Source organism: Barbus barbus (assembly GCF_936440315.1).
Source record: "Barbus barbus genome assembly, chromosome: 7".
In the NCBI taxonomy this organism is placed as follows: Eukaryota; Metazoa; Chordata; class Actinopteri; order Cypriniformes; family Cyprinidae; genus Barbus; species Barbus barbus.
In genome coordinates, this window is record NC_136735.1 from 7,416,288 (window position 1) to 7,437,451 (window position 21,164).

At 35.6% G+C, this 21,164-nt stretch overlaps 1 protein-coding gene across 1 annotated transcript in view; it reads right to left on the reverse strand.

The window, feature by feature from the left end:
- The window catches only part of mast1a (microtubule associated serine/threonine kinase 1a), a 58,813-nt gene that overhangs the window by 17,637 nt on the left and 20,012 nt on the right, over nucleotides 1–21,164 (reverse strand). The window contains exons 3-10 of the mRNA XM_079421312.1: nucleotides 10,695–10,783; nucleotides 10,530–10,605; nucleotides 7,661–7,733; nucleotides 3,870–4,027; nucleotides 3,711–3,786; nucleotides 3,168–3,377; nucleotides 2,078–2,179; nucleotides 306–438 (exon numbers count right to left, since the gene is read on the reverse strand). Of these exons, the coding sequence (XP_079277438.1) occupies nucleotides 306–438; nucleotides 2,078–2,179; nucleotides 3,168–3,377; nucleotides 3,711–3,786; nucleotides 3,870–4,027; nucleotides 7,661–7,733; nucleotides 10,530–10,605; nucleotides 10,695–10,783 (917 nt within the window). The remainder of the gene's footprint in view (nucleotides 1–305; nucleotides 439–2,077; nucleotides 2,180–3,167; nucleotides 3,378–3,710; nucleotides 3,787–3,869; nucleotides 4,028–7,660; nucleotides 7,734–10,529; nucleotides 10,606–10,694; nucleotides 10,784–21,164) is intronic.

Consider the following 21,164-nt stretch of genomic DNA (forward strand, 5'->3'; position numbering starts at 1 on the left):
GATATTCAGAGTGCATTTTCTGGCTGAGCGAGAGTAAGTGTATGTTTTTATAAAAAGCCCCATTACTCAGAGCGGGCTGCTGTTTGCCAGGTTCACAGCGGTGCTTACACATTTCCCTGCGTTCTTGGCAGGAATACAAACTTCCCACCGCCTGTGAGCCACCTTAACCTGTTCCATAATCTCAGCAATGTCTCTCAGCATGACCTACATTTCCCTCCCTCTCTCCAGCTTCTTCTACGCTCTTTCCCTCCAGAGACAAACGCGCTTCCTGTGTGAGGATGTTCAGTGGTGTTTGTCTCTCTCACCTTCCAGAGGGTCTCTGGTCAGCCCGAGCTGGCTGATGATGTACCGTGGGATGTCTGCTTTCATTAGCTGGCCCTCTTTAGCGTGGTCTTCTGCTGCCTCCAGTAGGTGGTAGAACTCTTCAGGGTTAAACTCCTGAAAAAACACGCAAATAATGTTGTTTTTTGGTCAGTTGCTGCATTCTGCAGTCAAATACAAGCCTGTTTTGAAGTTTGGGGTTTGTAGTATTTTTAATATTTTTGAAAGAAGTCTCTTATGCTCACCAAGGCTGCATTTATTTGATCAAAAATACAGTAAAACAGTAATATTGTGAAACATTATTAGAATTTAAAGCAACTGTTTTTTTTTTTGTTTTTTTTATATATTTAAAATGTAATTTATTCCTGTGATTAAAGCTGAATTTTCAGCATCATTACTCCAGTCTTCAGTGTCACATGATCCTTCAGAAATCATTCTAATATAGTGATTTGCTGCTCAAGAAACATTTCTGATTATTAATAATGTTGAAAAAAGTAGCTGCTTCATTTTTTTGTGGAAACTGTAATACTCTATTGAGGTATTCAGATAAAATAATGGTAACACTTTACAATAAGGTTCCATTTGTTTACATGAACAAACAATGAAAAATACATAATAATAATTAATAAAAACTTCATGAATCTTAGATTTCACCATTTACTAATACATTATCCAAATCAAATTTATATCTCAATATTTAATGGACCTGAGTTAACATGAACTGAAATGAACCATTAATATACTATTAACAATATACTATTGCTCAGTGTTAGTTTATGCTAGTTAATGCATTAACTAATGTTCACTAGGGATGGTAAGATTCACCGATTCGCATCAACATAAAGGTTAACGATGCGATGCAATGATTTAAAAAAGTGTGCATTGGATACAAGTTGGTTTCAAATTTGTTTCTAACATAATTCATCGGTAAGAACTGATTTATTTATATATAATTATTAGTAGATGCACTATACTTTTATTATTTAGAAAGTGACCAATATTTTATAAGTAGATTTATTTCCTCTCTCTAAACTGTTTCTCAGACGCGTTCTCTTATCACCACTGCTGCTACGTGAATATGACGCATCACAACACTATGAAGACCGAGGCATTAGAAGTCAGTTTATTTATGATTTGCTGTCTGTCTGAACCAAAGAAATAAAAGCAAACCATCTGTACCATAATGAATTGCACAGCATCATATTTTTTTCCATTGCATCATATTTCATTGAATTGCATTGTGTTGAATCGAAATTGGATCGCACTGCATTGTAATAGGGGTGAATCAAATCTTATTACATCGGTAGCTGCTTCGTATGTATCTTTAATGTATCGTATTGTTGGCTCTGCATCGTATCACATCAGCCTCAGTTATGGAGATGCACATCCCTAATGCTCGCTGATGGGACCTTATTGTAAAGTGTTATTCTCGGCTCAACTCAGTGTTGCATGTCCACATATGTCTTTATTTGGTGATCCATATTATTTATTTATCCACTGATCCGTATTTCCAGTGATTGCACTGCTGGACACATTTTCAGAGGTCCTTTTTGTTTGATAATAACAGTCGAGGGGTTTGTTACCCTCAAGCCTTTCAGCACATTGTACTTTCTTCTCCTGACCCCTGGTGACCCCATCAGCCAGTTGCCATGGCAACTACACAATGTAGGCTGAATAAGCGACCAAGCCCAGCGACCGGCAGATCAAGTCAAGTGTGTGTTTGTGTGTGTGTGTGTGTGTGTGTGGAGACTCTCACCAGACATTCGAGCAGTCGGGCAGGGCGGGAGATGATGATGAAGAGTTTCTTCACCAGCTCTGTGATGAAGGTCAGCTCCGAGCTCTCTGATCGCTCATAGGCCTGACAGATAACACAAGATCATTGATTAATATTTGAGTAATTCTTCATTCTTTAAGAGCCACTTTTGACCACTGAAATCTCTGAAAGAACTTATAGAGGAAAATTAAAACAGCCACTCAAGAGTCTGAATTTATATTTCTAAGACTGCTTGAAATGACTTCTGTAGACAAATGTAAATCTTTTTACAAAATCTGAAGCTCAAAGAAAAGATGTGATCATGGGTGTTGAGTATGGAGGGCCAAATAACTCCAAATTAAATAATGAAATACATTTTTTAAATATTTAAATAAATCTTTAAATACTTAATAATAACTTAAAATCATTATTCAAATACTAAACAAATTAATAAATGTCTATTGTATTTAGCATTAATAAGCATTATTTCTTTTCTATCATCACCTTTGTATTGATTTTTCATGTGAGTACATGCATGTGACATTTAATTTTTCATTTGCAGGATTACAGTTGTCAAATCTTCAATGTTTTTAAAATGTTTATTTATTAAAATATTTAATATTTATTTATTAAAATAAGTATTCAAATATTTAATTATTTACATAAATAATTACAAAAATTGGCCCTCCATAATATTGAAACTCCAAGTGAATTTTGCTATGTCTGATGATGTGGAGTATTTATTTTAAATATACTTTTGAAAAGTTTTGAGGAAAAAGTGAAAAGTATTTTAACTGAAAAATATTTGAACATTTACCAATATAGAGAAATTCTGGAAAGTTCTGGTATTTTTACAAAAAAAAAAAAAAAAAAAAAAAAAAGCAATCAGAGATGCAATAAAAATCTATTATAAATGATCATTTAACTAGATATTAACTAGGTAATTTCTTTAAACAAACAAACATGCATACATTGAGCTAATGAAATATTATGTAACTAATAAAACAATTTAATAACCAGTCAAGTAATGTGAGATATGAATTCATATTAGCTGAAACACACATCCTCATATCCAGCCCACACATATGCTCACTTCATGCAGCAGCTTCTCCAGGTTTTCCTGCAGCTCGTAGAAGTAGACGGTGGTGATGACGCCTTCACGAGATTTGGTAAGGCAGTTTCGGGACAGCTCTGCGATCTGGTGGTGGATGAAGCTGAGGACCCCGTCGGCCAACGGCAGCACGTTCTCAGGCGAGTACAACTCGATGAACTCAGCCAAGCGCTCCTCCATCTGAGCCGTGGCCTGAAGGTAAGGATAGACAGCGTTTAAATAACGTCTTCAACAACAGGGGATATATGTGACCCTGGACCACAAAACCAGTCATAAGGGACAATTTTTTGAAATTGAGACTTATACATCATATGAAAGCTGAATAAATAAGTTTTCCATTGATGTATGGTTTCCAGCGACTTAAGACTGGTTTTGTGGTCCAGGGTCACATATATGAGCTCAGTTAGAGAGACAAACTAGAGTTCAAAATTAACACTAGTCAATATTTCCAGAAAATAATGCAACAATGCAATCATCAGATGCAATCTAATATTAGTCTGAAGTGTTTGTTTGTGTTTTGTTAACCTTAGGGAACCGCTCCTTATAAACATGGTTCATCATAACAATCTCATTGTCGTAACAGGAAGGTGATCGCCCTGGACTGCAGAGAGAAACAGAGAGGGGAACATAAAAGTGACATTTCGCATAAATTGGTTGAAATGTGCTTTGTGTGTGATTGTGCACCTCAGACTGCGCGAGCGCGGCCGCACATTCGGTGATCTCCGGCCGTCGTCGTCAGTGATGCTCTCAGTGCTGCCAAAGTGTTTGGACAGGAAGTGCAGCTCGTCCAGTGTGGGCTGGAACGGCAACTGATGTAGCCGCTCCTGGGACGAGCTGGAAGACTTAAGACACAACACAACCGGGTGAGAAACAACATCATACAGGATACACTTTTATCCTGTACACGCTTCTTTTAAAGAAATATTGCTACTATGTCTACTAAAAAATATACTTTTATTAAGGATTCACAGCTGTGTTTTTATATTTATGAAAACATTTAGAAAATCTGATAATAACAATAATTTTTTATCCTGAAGGATGTCAATCAATCAATCTGACAATGTTGATTAGTGCTATTTTAGTATAATTAGTAAAACTATTCTAGTTTTTGTTAATATTTTGAATGAGACTTGTTTTCATTTTCATTTCAGTTAGAGTTTTAGTCATTTTGTTGTATTTTTTATTTTTTTATTAGATTATTATAAATATCTACACTGTAAGAAAAACAAGAAAAAAAGTTGAGCCAACTTAAAAGTTTAAGGCAACGCTTCAGCAGATTTTTAAGTTGTCTCAACTTATTTTTTAAGGAAATTTCTCAACTTTTTGTTGTATAAACTCAAAAATCTGCTGAAGCTGGTTCTCAACTTCTTTTTTTTTTACAGTGTATATAGTTATAGAATTTTCTTCATATAGTTTTACTTCTTGTAGAACTTTAGGATTTTAGAACTTAAATGAAATTAATATTAGAAATGTTGCCTTGGTGAATACCTGAAATAAAATAAGTGTAATTATTTATAATTATGATTGTGTATTTATAAATTCTAATATATAAATAATAATTACAATTAATTATATATACATATATTATTAATTATACAAAATGTATTGTCAACATAATATATATTAAACATTTAATGCATAATTTAATCTTTTGCTTTTTATTTATTTAAGTATTTGTATTTTATTTCATGTGCATTTTTATTTTTAAATGTTTTTAGTTTTAGCTAATGATAATAATCCAGGTGTTGACGCATAAAATGATGAGGAAAAAACACATTTTGTAAGAAAATGCTTATATATTTTACATGTTTTTATAAAGTCATGTTAAATTTTCACCTTTTTGCATTCTATGTAGCCTATTTTGTCGCATGTCTCCAGAATCATGGCTTTTGTCATTTCATTGACTATACAGCATGCTTCAATATACAGAGCCAAAGGCATTTTAACAGGTTTATAATGCGCTTGAGCTGTCTAACTTCATTTATTTGTGTATGCTCCACATGTCTTGTGCAGTAAATCCAGGATAGACTTATAAAAAGAAAATTACCGACCCAAATGAGTGGAGTGAATTGTAAATGAGAAACACAGGCCTGCGGCAATGATTTTCACTCCTACTTGATGTTAATGAGTGAATGAGTTTGGCTTTAATCACAAATATATGTCACTCTACAGTCAATAAAAGGCTAAAAGCAACTTGATGAACCCAAGAACCCTTCCCAAGAACCACCAGTTAAACCATTATTTCAACCATGTAAAGCATTGGATCACCGGACACTCAGATCCACAGACTGGGTTAGAGATGACATTGTCACAAACAACAACTGAGCAGCTCAAACAGTCGTCAAATGGTTGGAGGAACACAAACTTGTTTTCTGCATTGGCACGAATGGAATAGAACAAGAAATGAAAGATAATATGTGCAAGGCTACTGCTGCCGTTTGCGGTCTATTTATTCTTGGCTTTATTCTATCAAATGTGGCATGGAGAAATCAAGAGTTTGGAAACCACCAGCGACACCAGCAACCAACAACGACCTGATCGGCTGAGAAAACAACTGTAGTTGATGACAGACAAATCATAAAAGCTGTGAAAATTAACCCTAAAAGACGTGTCTGTAAAATCAGCAACAACTTCCAGAAAGCTGGGGTGATGCTCTGACAATCTACTGTCCTCAGGAGACTTTGACACAGAATTACAGATGCTACACAGCAAGATGCAAACCTCTGACCAGCACCAAAAATAGAAAGACAAGATTAGAGTTTGCAAAAAAGCACAAAGGTGAGCCAGAAGAGTTTTGGAACTGTGATTATGGACCGATGAGACAAAGATGAACCTTTATCTAAGTGATGGGAAAGCAAAAATGTGGAGAAAAAAAGGGAACTGCAAATGATCCCAAGAATACAGCCTCATCTGTAAAGCATGTTGGAGGTGGTGTCATGACATGGGCATGCATGGCTGCCTCTGGAACAGGCCCTCTCAACTTTACTGATGACTTAATGTATGATGACAGTAGCAGAATGAATTTGGAAGGGTACAAACCCATCTTGCCTACCAATATTCAAGAAAATGCCACCAGATTCATTGGGAAGTGCTTCATATTGCATCAGGACAATAACCCAAAACACCCTGCCAGTTCAGTCAAGGAGTTTATAAGGGCAAAGAAATGGAAAGTCTTAGATTGCCCAAGTCAATCTCCAGATTTAAATCTGATTGAACATGAATTTCAGCAGCTGAAGAGGAGAGTAGAAACAGAAACTCCCCAAAACAAGCAACAATTGGGATTGGCTGCATTAAAGGCTGGGAAAAGTATTTCAAAGGATGAGACCAAGAGTCTGGTGATGTCTATGGGTCACAGACTCACTGCTGTGATTGTGAGCAAGAGATCTGCAACTAAATAATAGCTTTTAATCTTTTACATCTGCCTTATGTTCAACTGTCCCAATACTTATGTTCACATCAATGAGTGGGATGAACTCTAAAAGTGCTGTTCTTTTTATTTGGTAAAACATGTATGTGTTGAAACGGCTAATAATAAAATGTGACATTCTGTAGTTTTGTCTCATATTCATCTTTTAATCATATTTTCAAATGTCTTGACTCCACAGCCAACAGAGCAATTTTGTCTTTACTGTTCCAATACTTATGGAAGGCACTGTATGCAAAATATAAATATATGTATTATATATAATGCAGAACACAAGCATTTTCATCAGTAGCTTCACACTTCTGAGCACACTATACAGTATATGCTAATGAGCTCATTATCTTCAGGAGTTTGGGAGAATATAAAAATGTAAGAATATAAAAACATAATTTTGATGCAACACATTTGATCTCAAAGATGTCAAGTTGCTTTAATGAAACCCATATTCTAAATATAATTAACATGATATAATTAACAGACATTAATTTAAATTACAGCATATATCTATGAAAAATATGACCTTTTTATTGTTATAAATTATAACAATTCAGCATGCTTGCACTGGATCTAGACAATGCACTATTATTTTTTAAAATAATGATGAATAAAAGGGTAGAATGGACAATTTCTCCATTGTTATTCCACCCATTATGATTCTTTGTAAATTCATCATTCTCACCCATTTTGATTCATCCCTGTTTAATATATCCATGTGTGTTTTATGGTGGAGGAGTATAACAGTGTCTGCAATACTTTAGCAAATGGCTAACAGCACCTTTAAGTGGCTATTTAGTCAAAAATATAAATGCAGCAGCACTCTTAACAATAAAGGTGCTTAACGATGCCATAGAAGAACCTGTTTGTTTCACAAAAGGTTCTTTGTGGCAAAAGAAGGTTCTTCAGATTATAAAAAGGTAAGAAAGAGATGGTCTTTAAGGAACCTTTGACTGAATGGTTTGTGGAACCAAAAATGGTTAATCTATGCCATCGCTTGAAGAACCTTTTGAAGCACCTTTATTTTTAAGAGTGTATGGTTTGGTTTGTCCTGTACCGTTGAGCTGGGTGTGTTGGTCCCATATCCAGAGGAGGGAAGAGAGGCCAGAGACCAGCGTCTGCCATCAGCCCTATACGGAGAAAGACAAAACTTTTCCTAATCCATAAATGTACCAGATTTTGCACAGAATCACCATAGTTTATCAGAGTTTATCTAATAAGTGAAAAATAAAATTGAAATCATTAATGTTCATTTCAACCAAAGTACATGTTTAAAAACTAAAGTTCAGCTAAATGTTTCATTGTCCCTCCCACATTAAAATTAAAAGTATAAAGCAAAATTAAAAGGTAGGCATGTTCAGTATGAGTCTGTAGGTGAAAGAAATTAATACTAAATACTTGAATGCAAAGATGCATTAAATTGATTAAAAATGACTGTAAAGACATTTATAATGGTATGAAAGATTTCTATTTTAAATCAGTTGCCTTTTCACTTTCTATTCATCAAAAAATCTTGAAAAAGTCACATTTTACTCAAATATATTAAGGAGCACAACTGTTTTCAACATTGATAATAATCAGAAATGTTTCTTAAGCATCAAATCAGCATATTAGATTGATTTCACTCTTGTGCGGTTACTTTCTGCACTGTTTAGTGTGTATTTCTGTGCGGGCAGCGTTCCCAATGGGCTCATTAAAACTGTCATCCCACCACATTAGAAGAAAGCAGAACCAGTGCGCTCACAACCAAAGGTTCCTCGTAATGAAAAGAGCATCTCAGCAGGGACGACCCCAATGAGCCTGGGCCATTTGATGATGGTGTACATGCACAAACTTTTGTTGTGATGTATTGCTGCTCCGGGCTGGATTGTGTCTTCTTTGTCAAGCACTATATTTCATGCTCCTGTGTTTGCTGCGAGCAGCTGCTCTGTGCTTTGGACAGGATTGATGACACATGCTGTGCAACCATTTCGCTGCACCAGATTTATACTGGCTAAATCCAATATTAGCCCTCGCAGGACAGGGCCGTTTCAGACGGGAAAGAGCGCGCGGATCAATCGTCTGTCTCTCGTCCCTCAATCTCGTCTTTCAGACAAACGACTGTGTGTGCTGGGGAATGATGATGCTGAGATGTGCGTGTGTGTGTGTGTGTGTGTGTGTGTGTCGGTCGTCTGGAGAATCTCCTTCCTGCTGCTGCTACTACTCGCAAACAGACACATCTGACTTCCCCGAATCTCTGAACCAGAGCAAAAGCAGACTTCATCTTTACAATGAAGAACCTCTCTGACCTAAATGAACAGCTTTATTAAAGAAATAATTGTAATAAAATATTATAATATTATGCCAATTATTTTTATGATAAGAACGGATAAACAAAAAATTCATCTTTATTTAGAAAATTAAAATATATTTTAAGATCTTTTTGTTTTTTTTAGATTTTCAGACTTTTACATTCAAATATTTGGGATCAGTAAGATTTCTTCTTTCTTTTTTTAAATGATACTTTTATTCATTAAGAACAAATCAAATTAATCAAAATTGACAGTAAAGGCTTTTATGATAATAATAATATTATGACAATTATTTTTATGATAAGAATGAATGGATAAAAAAAAAATATTTTTCTTTAAAAAAAAAGAAAGAAATTGTGACCCTCTCTGTGAAATCCAGGCTAAAGTGTCAAAATCAAATTATGAGAAAACAAGCATCAAAGTTCTATTTCAACCATTAATTTGACTATGATTTCAATTTTGACATGGCCTTACTCAGTCAATATTAAAGATATCAAGGTTACATTTTCACAGAATGCTCTTTACTTTATGAAGGATGATTTTATGTAGAAACCAGTAAATCACACAAAAAAAAAGACTTTAGCTGGGTTTTCACAGCCAGGGTCACATTGAACTTTACTTAGAAAATTTTAATATATTTTAAGAGTTTTCAAAATGTACAATACCACTCAAACATAAGCATTTTTTTTTAATTGATACTTTTATTCAGCAAGGACAATTGATCAAAACTGGCAATAAAGACGTTTATAATAATACAAAAGATTTATATTTCAAATAAATGCTGTTTATGTGAACTTTCTTCTCATCAATGGAAAATATAATGCTTTCTACAAAAATATTATAAGCAGCATAATTGTTTTCAACATCAATAATAAGTTAAGTTGTTTCTTGAGCAGCAAATCATAACATCATAAGGATTTCTGAAGGATCATGTGACACTGAAGACTGGAGTAATGATGCTAAAAATTCAGCTTTGCATCAAAGGAATGAATTATATTTTAAAATATATTCAAATAGAAAACAGTTATTTTAAATTGTAATAATATTTCACAATTTTATTTTTTTACTGTATTTTTGTTCAAATAAATGCAGCCTTAGTGAACATAAGAGACAAGAGCAAACAGTTTTGCATTGCTTGGTCAAAAACGCAAAGAAAAAATAGCAACTTTTAGCTAAAAGCACTTGCGAGGAAAAAAGTCTGTATTGATTTTTAGCTTTGCTCTGGATGTTAAACATGTTTGAGTCTTGAGATCGCTTTTGTTGTTGAACAGAATCGCTCTGTTTCAGTGAAACCAAGATCGACTGGGGAAAATATGCAGCTTCAGTCAGGCTTTGTTCACTCAAACTCAATTTGTTCTTCAAATCTGATCTTTAGGACTGGCTGTCCGCGAGTGATGAAATCTGATCTGTTTGTGAAGACGGTGTCTTCAGTGTGGAAAGAGGGGACGGAAAACTGGGATGTCCATCGTGACATTTCACCGTGGTACTAAACTTATGAAGCCTCACAAAATAAAGAGACGACTGTACTACTATTACTATAAAGATGAGAGACGGACATGCCAAAAACATCCTATTTTTAAACAAGACAATGGAACAAATGCAGCTTCTTAGTTGTTTAGTTATTTGTTTATTTACCTTCTGGATGATGCAAAAGAGAAATGGGCCGGTGCGCTGGGGGAGAAGGTCCTAGGACTGTCCAGCGGACTGCTTCCTGTGGGACAGACAGAGAGAATTATGTACTGTATGTGTCTGTATCTCAGAGGAGCAGATCATGTGATCAGTGAGGAGTGCTCTGCTCACCGATGTGTCCCGGCAGAGGAGAGTGAGGCCGGGGAAGAGTGGGAGACGTACTGGTCAAGATCAAGCTCTTGCGGTTACTGGTGCGACAGCTGAAAAACAATCAAACAAATCCCACACTCAAGATGAGATCGTAAAGAAAATGGCCAATGATTTGCTTGCATCTAGACTGGGACTACTGAAAAAAAGTAGTCTTTAGTTTTTCAAGTTGCATAGTGTAACAATGAAAATCAGTTAAAACTCATGTTACTGATATATTACTTTTTGTAAAAAAAAAATTAAAAAAAAATGATAATTTAACAAGTTAAATGCGACCACATATACATATATACACACACATATATATATATACACACATATATTTCTTATGCATTATATATGTTTCTTTTATTAGTGAAAAGATAGACAGACAGACAGACAGACAGATAGATAGAAAGAAATTAATTATCTGAAAAGTCCCAAACATTTGCAATAAATCTCTCTTTCTCTTTCTCTCTATATAAAACTCAAGTCAGACTTTGTAAGCTCAGAGAACTGCTGGAATAAAGTTATTCAGTGAGTGAATACAGCGGCTGAGGCCGGACACAAGGGATGAAGAAGAAAGTGAAATGGCATGCTGCCAAGGCAACAACGCCAACAGCCTCCACAGGACAAATCAGCATAGGGATTGGCTGGTTAAGACTTCATCACGTCCAATAAATCTCCCTGAGACACAGCTGTGGGTGACAGCTCGCTTAATGACATGATGCAATAATCGGAAAGTTTATTTGCATAGCGTGAACAACTTGCTCATCACACCTGATCTAAGTGTGTACATGTGTGTGTGTGTTCATACTGATTCAAATCTTGAGTGATCTTCACATTTTCCCCCACTGCTCTCCTCCCGTCTGATCATGTTTTCTGTCTCTTGTTCTTTTGCTTTGCTTTCATCTGTTTCATGTAGTTCCTCAGGCTGCATGTTGCCTTATAGATTCCCATCTACAAGTGTGTGTGTAACAGAAAAACACTAAATATATACACAAACACATGATGAATCCAGGTCACTTTCAGCCCTGGATCAAAGGAAATAAATAAAAAATTAGATTTTTCTTAAAGAAAATATTCAGTTTGAGTGTTTTTTTTCTCATTCTGACAGTATTTTTAATGACAAACATGCCAATACTCTCAATGTTAAAATTACTAATTGTAGTCCATTACTGATTACTAATTACATGACGGAAATTGTAGTTTGTAACATAATGTATTCGAATACACATATTTGGTTATTTATTTGGACTACTTTTTGATTACTTTTAGATTACTTTTGACCTAAAAAAAAATCTACCCCATTGTTTATTTTGTTTTCAGAATTACATTACTCCAGAGTTTCCCAAACTGGGGGTTGTGAATAAACTGTAGGGGGTTTGTGAGTTGATAAAAGCATTAAAAAAAAAGTTAAAATAAACAAAATTAACTCATTTTAAAATAAAAACAATAAAAAAAACAACACTCAAACAGTAAAAAATAATGTGTTTTTAATTTTAAGTGAGAAAAAGGAAGAATAATTTGGGTGAATAAATAAATAATGAATAATTTACTGCCATTGTGTGAATATGTAATGTAATAAATAAAAAAGTAACTGTTGTCTGAAGTGTATTTAAATATCATGGAAGTAATTGTTGTACAGCCGATCATTTTAAAAATTCACATTACCATTATGCATAAAAATATAATTTTTTTTATTAATGAAAGGATAGATAGATATATAACTACACTGAACAAAATTATAAACAACACTTTCCACACCTGTGAGGTGGATGGATTATCTCAGCAAAGGAGAAGTGCTCACTAACACAGATTTAGACAGATTTGTGAATAACATTTGAGAGAAATAGGCCTTTTGTGTACATAGAAAAAGTCTTAGATCTTTGAGTTCAGCTCATGAAAAATGGGGGCAAAAACAAGTGTTGCGTTTATCATTTTGTTCAGTGTAGATAGATAGATAGATAGATAGATAGATAGATAGATAAACAGATGTAGGTGATTAGATTTATATTTGAGAAAAATGGGAAACTGAGTAAAATGAGTAAAACATGCAGATGCATTAAGGTAATACGAATATATTTTTAATAAAGAATTAAATTTCCCATTTCTTTCATGTGATGGTGAAATATGACCAGGACATGTTGTTTACAGGTTGGGTGAGATTCTCTCATGCATGAGTCTCGGTTTGACGGGGTCTGATCGGTATTCATGAGCTCTGCTTTCTGCTCCATATAACTTTGCAACTAGTTTCAATGTAGTCACTTTATGCTTTAAACACAGTGTTTGAAGCTTACATAACTTACATTTACATTTCTCTCAGTTAGCAAGTCTGTGCATATAGAAGTGCTCTAGATTTTGGTGTTTTCCTCTCATAATTCAGTATAATACTGTGGCTACTCGCACTGTTTCTGCAGCATTAAACTACTGTATACACAGCTTCAGTTCTTGAGTCTAATTCTCACAAAATCCCACAACTAATTGTTCAGTATCCACTTCAAAATGAGAATATCTTAAGAAAATAGGACAAAACATGAGGGGAAGAGGTGGAACTAAAAATACACATCTGAAAATCGCACCAGTTGTCAGACTGAATGCAATTCTCTCCTCGGCTTCTCTCTTATCATGAAGAGCCTAACACACGGTGCACTGAAAAAAATAATGGTGACAAGAAATCACATTGTAGCAGGACAGATAGAGCGTGTGCATTGTGAAATATTTAACAGAAGTGCATTAGCATCAGACTGCAGGAAGCAGTAAGTAATGTTCAAACCCCGTGTGTGTGAGAGACAGGAGCCCAGCGGAGATAAAACAGCTAATTGCCCTCCACCTTCCTTCTTGTCGTCTCTCTGCGTCTCAGTTTCACTTCACTGACACTATCAGAGATCACAAAAACATGACAGTGTGAGAAGATTCATAAAAATCACCTGCGGCCACAAGTTTTATTTATAAACCTCTCACATCTCTCTCTCTCTCAAATGGAGAGTTAAGACTATGCGTTCACATTTTTTATTTTATTGATTTTTATTCTGTTTTCTTAAATTGAATTTTAATGAATAGGTTATTGTTCAGTTATAAGGTTACCGTTTCATCCCAAATGAATAAATGCATTCAAAAAATTTTAAAATACTTCCATCTATTTGCCTCTTTGCAATTAGAATTAGTCATTTAAAAAATGTGTTTGCGTTTTCTTTTTTGTTTTATTACTGTTTTGCCCCAATTGTGATTAAATGAAAGCATGTGAAAATTAAAAAAATTAATATTTCCATCTTTGTAATTAGAATTAGTTATTTAAAAAATGTGTTTGTGATTGCGCTCAGTAATTATTTTATTGAGTTTTCTTCTTTATTACTGTTTAGCCCCAGTTATGAAAAAAAGAAAGCATGTGAAAACTGAAAAACAAAATTCTTTCCATCTCTTTGCCTCTTCATTTTTAAATGTTTTAAATGAATAGTTAAATAGTTAATTTATTAATTTATTTTCTAAATTATTATTTTTTTTATTTGATGTTATATTTTTCACAAATTGTATAAATAAAGGAGTGTGAAAAATTATAAAAATACCTAGTTTTTAAACAGAGTTAAATTGTTTTCACACTCATTTACTATTTTTTACATTATTTTTTAATTGTCTTATTTTTAATGAAGTCATGTTATAGAGTTATTGTTTTTTCACCGGAGAGTGCATAAAATTCCCAAATTCTCTCTTGTTCTCAATTTCTGTCTCTTTCTTTGCCTGCCATCCACTGTTTTTGTCCATATCTCTATTGCTTGTCTCTCTCTCTTTCTGTGATTCTTGATGAGGTTGTTAATTATGTCTGGTTGAGAAATGGCTTTTCTAATCACTTGCGCTCTTTACAAGAGAAATGAACCTTCAGGACCATTTGGTTCAATGTCTTTTGTCAAATACTGGGTCATGTGCAGTCAATTTCACTTCATATCATTTACTGATATATGAGAAAGGCCTTTCTGCTGTTCTCTGCACATTAATGCCAATGAAAACATTCAGGAAACGTCTGTTTATACACTGATCAGCAGGAGTGAGATCATCTAGAAAATTCAACAAGCAAATTAGTTATATCTTTAGTAATACTGTAATGATTTGTATGTTTTTGTTTTCGTTTGTTTATGTTTTTGTTATATGCTGCTTATGTTATATTTTTTATATTTCTGTTTAGTTTTAATTTATTTTTATTTCAGTAATTTTTAGGAAACGTTTGTCTATATGCTGACCAGTAGGAGTAAGCAAATTAGTTATATTTTTTATAATATTTTTGTTTTGTTTTAGATATTATTTTACATTGCTGTAATTTTGTTATGTTCTTATGTAATGCGTATTCAAAGTTTTGATTTGACATATTTATGTTTGGCTTGGTTTTTTTCACTTTTAGTAGTTTTACATCAAGAAACGTTTGTCAGTACGGTGACCCGTAAGAGTGGGATCATCTAGAATTTATTATTTATCATTGTTATTTATTATAAATATTTTTGTATTAACATTTCATATTTTTGTTGTAATTTTGTTGTTAGCTTATGTCATTTGTATTATTTTTCATGTTTTTAAATATTTCTTTAATGTTTTTTTTTTAGTTTTAGCTATTTTAGCACGAACCGTTTTTTAGTAAGAAAGAATTTTAGTAAGAAACGTTTGAGTGAAATTTCAACATGCAAGTTAGTGTAGTGTTTTATCATTTTCATTTGAATTTATTTTAGTTTAAGTTCTAGTAATTTGGTTATGTGCTTTTGTCATTTTTATTTTTCCATTTAGCTTTCTCTATTTGTATTTTTTTATTTTAATTTTAGTAATTTTAGTACTTAACTAAATTTTAGTACTTAACTTTTCCATCTAATATATATTTGAATGAATAACATGAATAACACAAAGTAAACATTCGCCTGTAAAGAAGAGAGGCCTGGATGTCTGGAAGGATACAGTGCAGTATCTCTTGCATATAGTTGGAGACAGGAAGTGTCTTATAGACAGGATGCGTTCATATCTCTGAAACACAAAGCATGACTGACACGCGGATCTTATATCCCCAGTTTCGGAGCTGTAACAGAATAGTCAGGAGAGGAAAAGTGTGTGTCTGGGTGCATATGCTTGATCTGTGCTAGATCTTACTTCCAGCCGAAGAGGGCAATAAATCACAAACACCTCTGACAGCAGGCAGCACACACACACAGCCACCCGTGGAGAAAACACCGGTGCCTGATGCTCTTCTGATGCTGCCAATCACGACTGCATTATACAGCGCCAAAAATAAAACACACACACAGACAACTGCCAAAATAACACTGACATTCAGCAGCACTGACCCATTTAGCAAACTCTCTTTCATTAACTCCCCTCAGTGTTTCTCTGTAAACAAACAGAGCTTTTTTCAATGTTTGTGAAGCGCTTCAGTAGCAGAGAAACGTCTGATTTATCCTTTACAGCCTCTGCCAGGCCATCAGGAGGAGGCGTTGTTGGGTTTTAATGCTCGGTTCATCAAGAAAAGTTCATCCAAATGCTCAATTTCAGTTTCAAATGCGTTTCGAAGTCAAAACAAAAGAAAAATATTTTCATGCTGTTTGACTGAATGAAAGCATGCAGTTTATGGTTTCAAGGTGAACTACAGCCATATAAAGCTGCATATCAAAGAATATGACTACAGTACGCTCTTAAAATGAAAAATGAATAAAGATGGAAATGTAAGTCTGCAATTGTATTCAGTCTGAATACAAAAAGAGATCAACAAGCTGCAAATGTGTAAATGAAAACACGACAGTAGCATTAAATAATAAACAAAAATAATAAATAAACAAAAACTACACAGTAATGAAAAAAACTCATAAAATTTACAAAAAACATACAGCAAAAGTACAAAAACTTTAAGATTTAAATGAAAACAAAATATAAAAAAAAAAAGGAATTCAAAATATTTAATATATCTTAATCTATAATTATATCTATCAGTGATACTCACTGGTCATGAGTTGATTTAATTTCTTTTACTCCAAAACAGTTAAAAAAAGTGTTCAAATATTGAAATAATAAAAACTACACAGATGTCACAAAACATTCCAGATGTCACAAATGACATATTCATTACATAAAACCTGCAACAAATCACAAGTCAAGCTATTTTTGTACTTCTGAGAGATGCAATCCTGCATAGACTATGCTAGCAGATTAGCTAGCACATTTTTGGGGATGCTAGCAAATTTGCATGTTTTTTTACACACACAAAACAGTAAGACACCATATCAAGTTCCAGAAATAATATAAAAATCTAAAGTTTATTGTTTAGCTCAATGAAGGTATAACTGCTCAGAACTGGAGACGGTCCATTAAGTGGAACGAAGGCTGAAGTTGGTTTGCTCAGCTATCAGGAGACAGACGCGTGACTATAAAGGTCTCTAGTCTGTCGTTGGCATCCTTCCGTCTCCAGGAGACGATGGTGTGGCTTCCAGTTTGATGAAATTTCATCTATTTGCACCTTCGCGAGTGGCTATAAAGCCCAATTCTTGAATGGCAATCTCTGCTGCATTTTCTGCAGATGAACGATGATGATGCCAGCTGAGGCTGCAGTTGTTTTTCCTTCCTCTTGGCTCTCTTTGTGGCAAGGTTATTAATCCTTGTTTCCCCGGCTTTCTGTACACCCTGTCTGACAACAAATTGCCAGGTGGAGCGATCTTCTGCACGGCTCTCCCACGTGCCGATGTTGATGTCAGATAGCTTCATGTCCTTCCTTACAGATATCCTTGTAGCGCAGTCGTGGACGTCTAATTAGTCGTGAGCCCGCAGCCAGTTTGCCATACAATAGGACCCTGGGAATGCGGCTAGGGCCCATTCTCCTGACATGGTCGAGCCAGCGAAGGCGCTTCTCACTAAGTATGGCAGCCATGCTTCTCATGCCGGCGCATTCTAGAACCTCTGTGTTGGGTACTTTGTCCTGCCTCTGGATGCGCAGAATACGCCGCAGGCACCTCAGATGAAAGCTGTTGAGTTTCTTCTCATGCTTCACGTGAGTGGTCCATGTCTCACTACTATAAAGGAGTGTGCTGAGCACACAGGCCTTGTAGATACGCAGCTTGGTCTTCACTGTGAGGTTGGTGTTGTTCCAGACCCTTTGGTTCAATCTAGCCATTACCGCTGCTGCCTTGGTGATCCTACCATTTATCTCCACATCGATGGAAAGAGAGCTGGAGTTAGTAGACCCGAGGTAGGTGAAGTTCTCAACAACTTTCAGGTTGTACCCATCAATGGCGAAAGTTGGAGGGGAGTCTTTTTCCTGGGCCACGATGTTGGTTTTTTCCAGGCTGATAGTCTATCCAAACTCCTTGCAGGCAAAGGAGAAGCGACTGACAAGCTGCTGCAGGCCATCTTCGGTATGGGATGTCAAGGTTGTGTCATCGGCAAAGAGCATCTCACGGATTAGTACCTCTGTGACTTTAGTTTTGGCACGGAGACAAGCAATGTTGAACAGCTTGTCATCAGTTCTGGTGTGGATATAAACTCCCTCGCGGCAGTCCTTGAAGGCGTACTGGAGGAGCATGAAGAAGAAGATGCCGAAGAGCATCAGCACGAGGACACAACCTTGTTTGACTCCGCTACTGATGAGGAAGGACTCAGATGTTGCGCCATTGAAACAAACCATGCTGCGCATGTTATCATGAAATGAGGTGACGACAGCCAGTAGTTGTGGCAATCTTTTGCAGAAGCCTGAATTTACTGAATTTACTCGTGAATTTACTGAATTTTGCAGTAAGTCCTGGATTTACTACAGATCAGCTGTAAATCCAGGACACAAGGTCCTGACGTTCCAGCTTGCAAAACAAAGAGCAAAACTTAGAGTATTTTTTCCTGGTGCAGAAAATGTGGCCCACTTGTTGAGATAGCTCTCTAAGCTCCACGCACCCAGTGAAGCAGGCAGGCCATGGCGGGACAGCACCTTACTGGCTGGGGGCTGCCCAGCTTGGGCGGGCGGTAGCTGTCCAATGAGATACGATGATCTCTCCCACAATCGAAAGTGGCACTCGTTTCTCAATCAGATGAGTTTATCACCAGTAACTGCCACTTTCCGTGTTGTATCGACACCTAGCGGTGTTGCTGGAGTGTCCTCTCCAGTAGAATCACAAGGCCTGGGCAGGATAATATGGAGAATCAGCTGTTGCCCATGCAGCAGATTCCCCCATCTCCAGGCAGCTGGTGTATCCAAGGGAAGGACAAGAGTCGATACAGCTAGGCACCAGGAGCATCGCAAGAGTTGCCACTGCCAGAATGACATTGAATACAATGTAAACCTGCCTTGTGGGAAGTCGTGGCCTAATGGTTAGAGAGTCGGACTTGTAATCCAAAGGTTGCGGGTTCGAGTCTCCGGCCGGCAGGAATTGTAGGTGGGGGGAGTGAATGTCCAGCGCTCTCTCCACCCTCAATACCACAACTGAGGTGCCCTTGAGCAAGGCACCGAATCCCCAACTGCTCCCCGGGCGCTGCAGCATAAAATGGCTGCCCACTGCTCCGGGTGTGTGTTGACGGTGTGTGTGTGTGTTCACTGCTGTGTGTGTGCACGTTGGATGGGTTAAATACAGAGCACGAATTCCGAGTATGGGTCACCATACTTGGCTGAATGTCACTTCACTTCACTTAGGGACTCCGTTTCCGGATTTTATATCGGGGTTGACTCCCCTAGCCTTTCCCATGAATGGGTATAGCCGCAAGGCATCGGAGGTTTGAAATCAGAGTTTATCTTCTCCTAGATGAGCGGCCATCCAAGGTTAACGAGTCCCATCTGCCCGAACACACCAATAATCCTTAAAGCTGTAAAATCCCACCGATTTCACCCACATGATATCATGCTTTGCATAAGAGGCTGTATATTCAGAAGCTTTAACACTTAATGAGAAGACAAGACTTAAGAATCAACATTCACAAGCGCTCCTGTGTGCTGGGCTAATGTCATCTGTTACCATAGCAACTACTGGAGAAATGTAAAGCAACTGTTTGTGTGCAAAACATCTGCAAAATATGACCTGTGAACCGCAAAGACAATCTCACCACACCCGGCAACAACATGTCCAGGACCTAATGCACCAAAAACAAAAACAAAAAAGAAAGCAAACAAGCAAATTATATTTTTCTTGAAAATGGATATTTTTAGAACAAAGATTTTTTTTGCATTACAAATTGTAAATGCAATACAGTAATAAATTAACATATTTTTACAAACCTTAAAAATAGAACATGTATGTTGAAAATGTGCTTGTCAAAATCAAATTGTAAATATATATAGTTGGCATAAATAAATGTATTTGTCTATACAACTATATCAGAAAATATTTTTAATTTGAAAACCATTCAGATGTTGTCATTTTCAGTATATATATATATATATATATATACACACACACACACACAGTATATACATACACATTCTATACATACATATACGTATACATATTCTAGTGATAACAGAACTCCAACCGTTTCACTGTTTGCATCACTTGCTTGTGATATTTCTCACAGCAAGTGTTATGGCAGACAGCCAAATCCACTATAATTAAAAAATTAATACTGTTTTGTGTCACGAAATGTAGTTTTAAGAGTTTTTTTAGGCGACAATGTACTTGTTTAGACTTCAAATATGCGGTCATCAGAAATCACTCTTAAAAAATGAAAGGATAGAACGAGCATATCAGATATTCAAACTAATGTTTTATTGTGAATATGAGACTGATCTGAAGAATGAATGCTATATCAGATGCAGGTAATTTAATTACACTCGCTCAGTCCAAAGAATCTACTATAAATAATGCACCGCTTTTACTACAGTAATAAGCTTTTAATGAAGCAACTCAAAGTTTCTTTGTTACTAGTTCTAAAGTGACATTTTGGAATTACACTCTTAAAAATAAAGGTGCTTAAAAGGTTCTTCACAGCGATGCCATAGAAGAACCATTTTTGGTTCCACAAAGAACCATTCAGTCAAAAGTTCATTAAAGAACCATCTCTTTCTTACCTTTTTATAATCTGAAGAACCTTCTTTTACCACAAAGAACCTTTTGTGAAACAGAAAGGTTCTTCAGATGTTAAAGGTTCTTTATGGAACCATTTGGGCAAAAAGTAGCTCTGCACAAAAGAGGGCTTTTAAAAACACTCAGTTGTTGTTTCTTATGTTTTTACACACTCGTGTCGTCTAACTGTTGTATAAACGCAATATCACACTTGTAGACATGACATATGGCTGTATATCGGCAAGCTGTGATTACCTACAGTCAAATCATAGCTCTGTCCATGGTACATACATTTATATAAAAATCTCAATTTATATATATATATATATTTAAAAATATATGAATTTCCCTTGGTTTTGATGTAAATGCTGGTGATTCTTTTGTGTCGGATTTAAGGGATTGTGAGTGCACTGAAGCTGACCAAGACACCGTGACGTCTGTTCCTCTACTTACATAT